Source organism: Morone saxatilis, unplaced genomic scaffold, assembly GCF_004916995.1.
Source record: "Morone saxatilis isolate NCDOM2014 unplaced genomic scaffold, NCSU_SB_2.0 Contig11, whole genome shotgun sequence".
Classification (NCBI taxonomy): domain Eukaryota; kingdom Metazoa; phylum Chordata; class Actinopteri; family Moronidae; genus Morone; species Morone saxatilis.
The window spans coordinates 18,083,224-18,092,196 of NW_023339663.1; the positions used below are offsets into that span (position 1 = coordinate 18,083,224).

The 8,973-nt window shown below is 41.7% G+C and overlaps 1 protein-coding gene across 1 annotated transcript in view; it reads right to left on the minus strand.

The window, feature by feature from the left end:
* Positions 1-5,193: 5,193 nt before the first annotated feature.
* fam120b (family with sequence similarity 120B) overlaps positions 5,194-8,973 on the minus strand; it is a 12,901-nt gene continuing 9,121 nt past the window's right edge. Inside the window, exons 14-15 of the mRNA XM_035652321.1 lie at positions 6,998-7,289; positions 5,194-6,881 (exon numbers count right to left, since the gene is read on the minus strand). Of these exons, the coding sequence (XP_035508214.1) occupies positions 6,851-6,881; positions 6,998-7,289 (323 nt within the window). The 3' untranslated portion in view covers positions 5,194-6,850. The remainder of the gene's footprint in view (positions 6,882-6,997; positions 7,290-8,973) is intronic.

Consider the following 8,973-nt stretch of genomic DNA (forward strand, 5'->3'; position numbering starts at 1 on the left):
GTGTGGGTGTTGAGGAGACAGAGAGTGCGTGGGTGTGTGTTGTGTGTCTGGTCCTTGTGTGATTAGAGTGGCGTGTGCGGGGCGATCGATGGCGCGGGGCTCGGGTGTGTGTGTGTGTGTGTGTTGTGTTCATTGAAACATATGCCTCTCCGTTGCACATCGGCCCATCTGTTCTGAATGGACTGATGGAGTGCTGCTGTAACCCATGGCGATAGGCCCCATTCAGTCAAATAGCCCGTCAAACAATCCCTGGCTCTGTGTGTGTGTGGGTGTGTGTGTATTTGTATGTGTTTATGTTTAGGAATTGACTTGCAGAGTGGAGGAATTCCAACATGTTGATGAAATGAGGTTGACCCTTCAAGGCGACCTGCTCCTACGTTATTCCATTTCTTCTTTGGTCTCCACGTTTACATCGATTTTTTTTTTTTTTTCTGTAGCTGACATTGTCTCAGGAGACCTACTAACCCAGCCAGACATTTACAAACAGAATGAAAACAATTAAATTGATCGACAGATGGAAATATGTAGGCCGTTTTTAAGGTGAAAGAAGAAACTGAATTTGTTTTCTATTGTATTCAGATTAGTTATTATTTGAACTCTATTACAAAAGAAAGAAATAAAGTAATTTTTCATTTGTGCTAAAAATCTGTTGCTTGTTAGATTTTCATTTGATGTCCATACATGGCTCACGTAGCCATGTATGTGTTTCATTTCGTTTTTTTTGTTTCGGTTTTTTTTTTTTTTTTTTAGTACACACACACACACATGCATGGATGCGCCCCCGCTCAGAGGGAGGGTATTGAACAACCAGCAGCATATGTTCCACTAGTCAGAGAGCATTCATTGAAGGACAGAGAGAGGAGGAGGAGGAGGGGGCTGTGGAGGGGAGAGAGATGGAGATAGGCGATAGGCAAAAGAGCGAGAGGGAGGGATGGGTGGAGGTGGAGAGAGATAAAGGAGGATGAGAGAAGGGATGGAGGGAGTTAATTGGAGAAGGAGAAGGGAGGGAGTGACAGAAAGCTCCGACTCACCACTGGAACCAAACACACTGACTGTGCTGATGTTGACATGGTGGTGAAGAGAAAGGCCCCACCTTTGTCTTATGCTGTTGAAGAAAACAAATTGGAGAATAAAGTTTCCAGTAATAAATGACTGATTAACTAATATTTGCTTGGGTTTAAATTGAGCTGTTCTTCAATTCAATTCCTATTTTCTGTATAATTAGTGCCAATTTATGTAGTTATTTCCAGGAAAGAAACTGCAGTTTCCAGAGCCCAAATTGTTCTTTCTGTATGAATCCAACCTGACTGATCAATCCCACAAAGAATTTACATGAGTACTTAACTAAATAAACTAAATAAACGAGAACAGCACTCCACCACATGCAAACTTTGGAAAATAATCACTGTCACTGTCAAGGTGGTGAGTGTGCATAATTAAAAACTAACTAATAATTGTGTTTTTACTGTTGCATTTTAATTCTCAAACTCCAAGAAAAAAGGTACACGTTCACGGCCAGCTTCAGACCTGGTTGTTGGTTTAGTATAGGAGATGAGAGATCGAACAAGGAAGATCCAACACATTTTAGGTTACCAAAATAAAGCTAAAAGTCAGTTTTTCTTATGTGCTCTTTCTTCTTTGTCCAGTTTCCTCTTCTTTCCCACTACTACCTCCCTTCTTTAATCACCTCCCCTCTCTCTCACTGTCCATTTCCACTAACTACTACATCAGGCAGGAGTCTAGCGTGCACTGGTTACTCACACACACAGAGCTGTCTGGGAGTTGTTCCCTCTGTGTTTTGGCCCCGGCTAAAGAAAGCAGTTTATATTTATAGACTCTGCTGTAAATACAGAAGGGTTATATTTGGTCACTATGGCTCAGTGTATTTTTGGAGGCCTGTGTCACTTTGGTGCGTGCCTCTGTAAAATCCACTAAAACAACAGCAAAATAACAGAGCCATTACTGTCGCCAAGATTCCTTCTTTGTATGTGTAGACACACACACACACACACACAGAGAGAGAGAGAGAGAGAGAGAGAACCAAGAAAACAAACAGGCCTTCTTCTTTGCAAGTCTATCTGAATGCAACAACAGTTTTTTCGATTTGAGAATGACCTATTAAACACATTTAGAAATACAGTTGCTGTATTTCTAAATGTGTTTAATAGGTTTTCCTCTGCTCACCTAAAGCTCATCCTGTCAGAAAAGGGAAAACACCAATTAGGAGGTTTTTACATAACAACACTTTAATCTAAAGGTACTTGTTAACTTACTAGAACATATGTTAATCACTGTATAATAATGACAATTACCCTCTATAACAGCTGGTTTGATGGCAGTTTGCTGATGTGTTAACAAGCGGTGTTGTGGTTGAGGTAAAACGATGACTCCTCTCACATTTTCTCCCAAAATGCTGTAATTTGATGTTGCTCAGAATCTGAACAAACAAGACAGCATGCACCTCATACATCACTCACTGGCAACCCTCCTTTTAAGAGCTTACAGTCATGCTAGCTTCTCTGTGAGGCTGTACTTACACACAGTGGTGCTTTGAACTAAATGCTTATGTCAGCATGCCAAGATGCTGATGCTAAGCAGGTCTAATGTTTACCATGTTAACCATCTTAGTTTTAGTGTTAGCTTGCCTGCTAGCACTTGCTAATTAGCACAAAATACAAACAAATACAAAGTAGAACAGAGGCTGATGGGAATGTCAGTTTTGCAAGTATTGGACAAATTAACTGTTTGACTTGATGATGGTGTTCATCATACTTGCGGACCCGCTTCTATACATACTACATTCGGTGGTATGTGTGCACAGACATGTTCCACTTGCACAGACATGATGGCAACCTCCTGACAGCAAGTACGAATGCGCCTCTATTTGTTGTATTAAGTAGTAGTACAGTAATAAGTAAGTAGTATAAGTAAGTATTGTAATAAGTCAAAAAACAAAAACAGGACTGAGATTATAGTACATAGGAGGAGGCTGCGTTAATATTGATGATGCTTAGGGGTCAAACACAGTCCAAGTGGATGGACACGATTTCTTTTTATGTGAAGAAGAAGCCATATTATCATCACTATCTTGTTGCTGCTGTTTACGTTCCCCCAGATGCAAATTCAAAATATGCACTGCAGAATTATTTCCTGGTTGCATACATGTATGTATTTATGTATATAAATAACTGTTCATATTGCTATATTTAATTTATGTTTATATATTTTTTTATATATTTTATTTTCTGTTATTCTATTTAATTATCTTGTGTTTGTAGCAGGAAGGAATGTTCATTTCTTATACAACCTTATGTTGTAAAATGGATTTCCTTGATACATTGCACACTGAATGCCTGCACATGTTGGGGCTGCATTAAGAGCCAGTATAAAATAAATATGGATGTTTTTGATTGAATCATGCAAAGTTACTCTAGTGGAGTCTCAGACTAAGAATATAGAGCTGAAAATGAGCATAACAGGTCCCCTTTAATTTCTACCAGTGCTGTAGTTGACTCATACAGGGAAATGTATCTATATAACACATACAGGTAAAGTATGTGGCTGTTTGTTGTGAATAAAAATCAAAAACTCTCTTTAACTTTAATCACAATGAACATTATACAGGAAAATATCACAACATCCAAAACACCTGTGTTATACATACTGCATTATACAGTATAATCACGTAACCCCTGTCCAGAGGTAAGTGTACAATCATAAGTGTAACTCTGCTTCAAAGGGGCTATTTGCTTTGGGTGAAGGTTGATGAAGTGGTTTTGTGGTCACGATGGGATCCATTTAGGTGGCACCCACTGTGGCCACCACTGGACACTACAAAGGGTTGGCTGGTCCCCTTGGTCCAGTTGTTACACAAATGTGTGCCCAGTTTAGCCTCAAAGCCTCAAAAAGTTTAGATAAGACAGGGAGAGAATGTAAGGCAAACTGGAGTAGACAGCCTGTTGAATGACTGCCACTGGAGAGGAAAGAGGCCTGAGCCAATCCCAGGGAGGAGGCCCCCAAAGGGGGTTTGACTGTATGTCTCCCTGCTGCTGGAGGGACCACGCCCAGACCTCCACCGCACACACACACACGCAGGAAGCTGATCTGTCAGGCAGCCAACAGGGTTTCCTGTGGTTGAGGCAAGACTACCGACTCAAAGTGCTTGTGTTCTTAACTCTTCTGTCTTACCCTTTCCTCTCTCCTCTAAATTCACCTCCTCTCATCCTGTTTTCTGTTGTTTTCTCTATTCTTAGTCCTCCACATCTCCATCACCCACTCCTCTGGTGTGTTTCCTCGTCATTTCATTTCATTTCCCTCTCCCTCTGTTTACTTCTCCCCTCTCCTTTATACTCCTTAATTTCCATCTTCCATTTTGTTTTTTTCCCTCTTCCTCTCTTTTTAACCTTCCATCCCTCGCTTCCTCCTCACCACACAAAACATCCCTCCTCCTGTTATTGTTATTATGTAGAAGGGGCAACTGGACCCAAGTCATGTATGTGTGTTGCATGCCCCACCCTCGTCGCCCCTCCTCACATACACACCCACACCCACTCCGCTCACCACAGTTACTAACCCAAAAAATACAAACACACACACACACTCTGTGAATCTGCTGCCTCTGGACTGAGAGGAAAAACATGGGGTGGATGAATGTGACTCTAATAATCACCGAGCCGTCCAATTCCCTGTCCCTGTAATGCTTTCAGACTAAAGCATGAATATAAAATGTTCTGATCAACATTGTCCTCCTGAAACCTCGCCTCCCCAAAATCAGTCGAAAAAAAGACAGCTCTCCATGTGGATAGAAAAAGGGATTACAACACATAATAAGCTATGTGAGAGATTTTCCTGGACCCTCTATGATCCAACATTACAATGGTAACATTAGCTGAGAGAAGTAACTGGCAAGTTGAGCCGGATCCCTTTGCATTTAGCCAACAGCTTTTCCCGGGTGTTAAACTTTCAGTCAGACAGATAAAAGAGTTTGAAATGATTCCTGCAGAAATCAGGTTTATTTAGAAAGCTGAAGGAGGCCCACATGTACTTTGTTTCGCGCGATCCCTCTATAACGGAGGTGGTGAGTACAAAGTGAACACGACCCACAGAGTCGAATGGTCACAATTATGGGAAATACACACCAGTTTGAAATGTATAAGAATATTCCTTTAATAGATATGGCACACACAAGGTTGTTATATTCTTAGACAGAAATGTGTCTGTCTATTGTGGTGAGAAGAAACAACTCTGCCTTACAGTGTTTTACGTTTCTAAAGAGTGGGGATCAAATACAAAGATCAGCCTCATCTTCTACAAGGTCATGTTACTTTTCTTGCTGACAAATTTGATTTAAAGTATTAGTAAAAGTTTGTTTGACCATGTGCTGAGTGGTTTTTAAAAGTCTGGGGGGCCACAAAACCTGCACAAAAACACTGAGAAGTCACCACCTGATGTATTCGTGATACTTTGTAGTTAAGTCTCTGGGATCTTCATTCCTCCAGCATTGTTGGCGTTGTTTTAGGTTCACTGGATTAAATGATAATAAGCATGTATCTTCAGTCCATGTTATACATATAGCTTGTACACGCTTGTATTACCACGTAATGAGTGGACTATTATAGGAGATGAAACTCTTGGTTCTGTCACACTAAACACAGTCTCACCATAACTGTATTAACACTCTTGTTTGTTGAGAAGTTCACTCTCACGGGTGGTTTCACAGGCAAACACACACAGTAATGAGAGCACTCAGGCTGTGGAACTTTCTCCGCATCCTTTTCCTCTCTGGTGGGTTTTACGACGTTCACGGTGCTACAGGAAGACAGTCAGCATGACTCTACAGGCTATACATTCCTCATCAACCTACGTCCAGTGTAACAGAGGTTGTTCAAATAGGAAAGGATGTGTCGGCATGGAGAGAAAATGTTCCTGTCTTTGAGTTTACCAACAAGAATTAAAGCTGGATTATTGTCATCCGCAGTGACATGTGTGATATGTTTGGGGATTGTTTAAAGTTTTTCCTGTGTTGTTACAACAATGGAAAATGCAGATTTTAGATGCACCAACAATAATTTCAATTAAAATGTTTTGTAACTTGAAGCCTCTATAGGAAGGGTTAGTGTTCGTTTATCAAGTATTTTTAGACACAGCACAAATTTCTCTATTTGTAACTATTACATTACAACTTGTGTTTTTCTGCGTATGAAAAAAGAAAGTTGCCTCACTTTGTTTTTGACATTTGTCATAAATGGCTCTTGGTAACAGTTTATAGAAGTGAAGAAATCTGAGGCAATGATGCCCTATTTCAGTAGATATTCGATACCAGCATTACTGTTTCTCTAGTCCTTTAAAAGGATAATGCCACTAGATACACACAGCTTTTAAGATCTTTGTCCTTTTATTGTCACAGATAAGAGGTAAAAACAGGCTTGAGGATTAACCATTAATCCACTTCTCAGTGCATGTTTGAAGTAGCTCATTTCTGTTTTTTTGGCGTGTGCTCACACGTACTGTTCATTTTCTGACACAGTAAGATACATAAGTTGCCCTGAGACGCTTTAAGATGATTGACTTACGTATACAGAGTTGTTTTAATGTGCACAAAAAGACAAATTCAGGTTAAACTGGCAAATAAAATCATGTATTCCTAATCTCTTCACTCTGCCTCCTCCTGATAGCCATTTCTCTACCTACTGCATCCTTTAGACAAACATTCCTGACAGGTAATTCACTAATCAGTTTGTTCAGAGAAATTTGATTCCTTCATCCCTTTCATCACGTCTTTCTCATCCTCTTAACTCCTCAAATCCCCCCCTCTAATCCTCCTCTTCTCTCCTCTCTGTTCCGGGTCGAGTCATGTTCCTGATGGAGGAGGCTGTGACCATCTGAGAGGAGAGGAAACATGACATTACATATACATATATAACAGATACGAACAGAAGAGAGAAGAAGAGATACAAAAAACAAAGAAGAGGAAGATTTAAGTCCATACTGGTGTTACCTCGGGGCCAGCTGGTATCTCCCTCTGTTGTGGTACGATCGACCTCTGGCCCTCGTGTTCTGGGGTCCTCCATCGTGGAAGTTAGGATAAGAATGAGGATGATGGTGAGAATGTTGGCCTCCTCTCATCCATTCTCCTCTGTGTCCTCCTCTCCCCCACAGTCTCTCTCTGTTGTCATCTCCACTTCGGCCTCCTCTTGCCTCCCCTCTCTCCCTCCATTCTCCTCCATGTCGATGGCCTCCTGTTGTCTCTCCTCTTTCTCTCCAGTTCTCACCACTACTTGGAGGCTGACCTGAAAGTGACAAAAGTAACATTTAAAGGACAGGAAAAGTTAGAGTATTTTCTGCATTTGCGTCCTGTCTGTGATGCTCCACGATATTCACCAGCTAGTCTCTAACTGTGTGTGTCTGCCGTTGGAGCTGAGTCAGGTAGCTTACAGTGGGTTCATCAGCTGCAGAGTGGAAAACCAAAACAATAACAATGAGCTGGAAAGAATGCCTGCTCGGTAGAAGTTGGTGATATTGACTTTGACTGCGAGTGAGCAGCTTTCACGTTGACATAGTAACTTAGTTCCCTGGTTTTAATACACATATGACGCCGACAGCTTTAACAGAACTAGTAAATGATTCTGGACAGAACCCGAGCTCAACAAACTCCGCCCCCCCCTCTCTCTTCTCTTCTCGTCAACTCCTCGCGAAACCACACCACCACAGACCATCATGGACCCTTCTAAGCTCTGTCCGCCGCAAAACCACACTCAGCTACCCCCACAGGACCACGAAAAAAAAACACAATGCCATATCACCAGCGGACTACACATCATCCAGCTCTGAAGCAAACCCACACTCTTTTTTGAAAGCCCAAACTTATTCCACAAGAAAGAAGAGAACGCTTCCCTTGAGCTGCAATCTCTACAAGCATCCCTGGGTTACAATGCTCATCCTAACCAAGTACAGAAAAAAACGCAAACACTAAGATTAAATCAATATTTTATCTACTGGTCATCTCTTGTGACCTGCTCTACCTATCACTGTGGTTAAAACCAAACTGATTAAGCTGACAGCAGAACCAGCAAACATTTTCTCCTAAACTCCTGTTCTGCAGCTAGATGTCAAACATCATATCCCTCCAGCATGTCATGCAAGCTCAAAAATGACAACCCAACTCCCTTTCCCACTTAAGGACAACACTTCTGGATAGACTGTGGCCAGATCTTGGCAACAACTTACAAAAGTGCTTGACAATGAAACACCTAAGACTCAAACTGCCAAAAGAGTCTGCTGGGCCAAAATCAGCGCCGCCCAATCCCTACCCACACCAATCCCACCTCCATGAGTGTGAAAGCGCACAATGAAAAAAGCATGCCATCCGGCAATAGCCACTGGATTGTGTCAGCTCCAAGGCCAACAAGCACCAAAAACGCGTTTCTTTACAGGTCTATTTCTGTAGTCGGTACTGTTGGCTAAAAAGTTTTTCAGTTTGTCAGCATTTGAGATCTCAGCACTAAAACGAAAGACCGGGAGACTGTGTCATGTGAAACATCTAAAAAAGATAAACGACAATTACAGAAAATATGTCATTCCTCATGTCAGTAGCGAGGGTCTTCACAAAACTGTGTCGTCAGTGAAAATGAACAATCATCCCAGATGGACACGATTCGGACGGCGAGAGTAGAGGTACATACCACATGTTTCGCAGCCAAACGAAGCAACCAATGCTATTCCGAAAACAATGAATCTGAAAATGCAGGTTGTTTTCCATCTTCACTGTTTTGCAAACTTTTTGGAAAAACAGAAATACAACCTGCGAAGAGACGTGGGAGGGAGCACGCCGTATACTGGCGACTTGCACTTTGGAGTCGTAAATTGCAAGGGCAGGCGGGCGCCAGAGGAGAAATAACTTTCTGCGCCAGGAAGACTAAAACACTCGAGGCCTGATTCCAAACAACAAACCCAAAAACGGGTCACCGATACGCA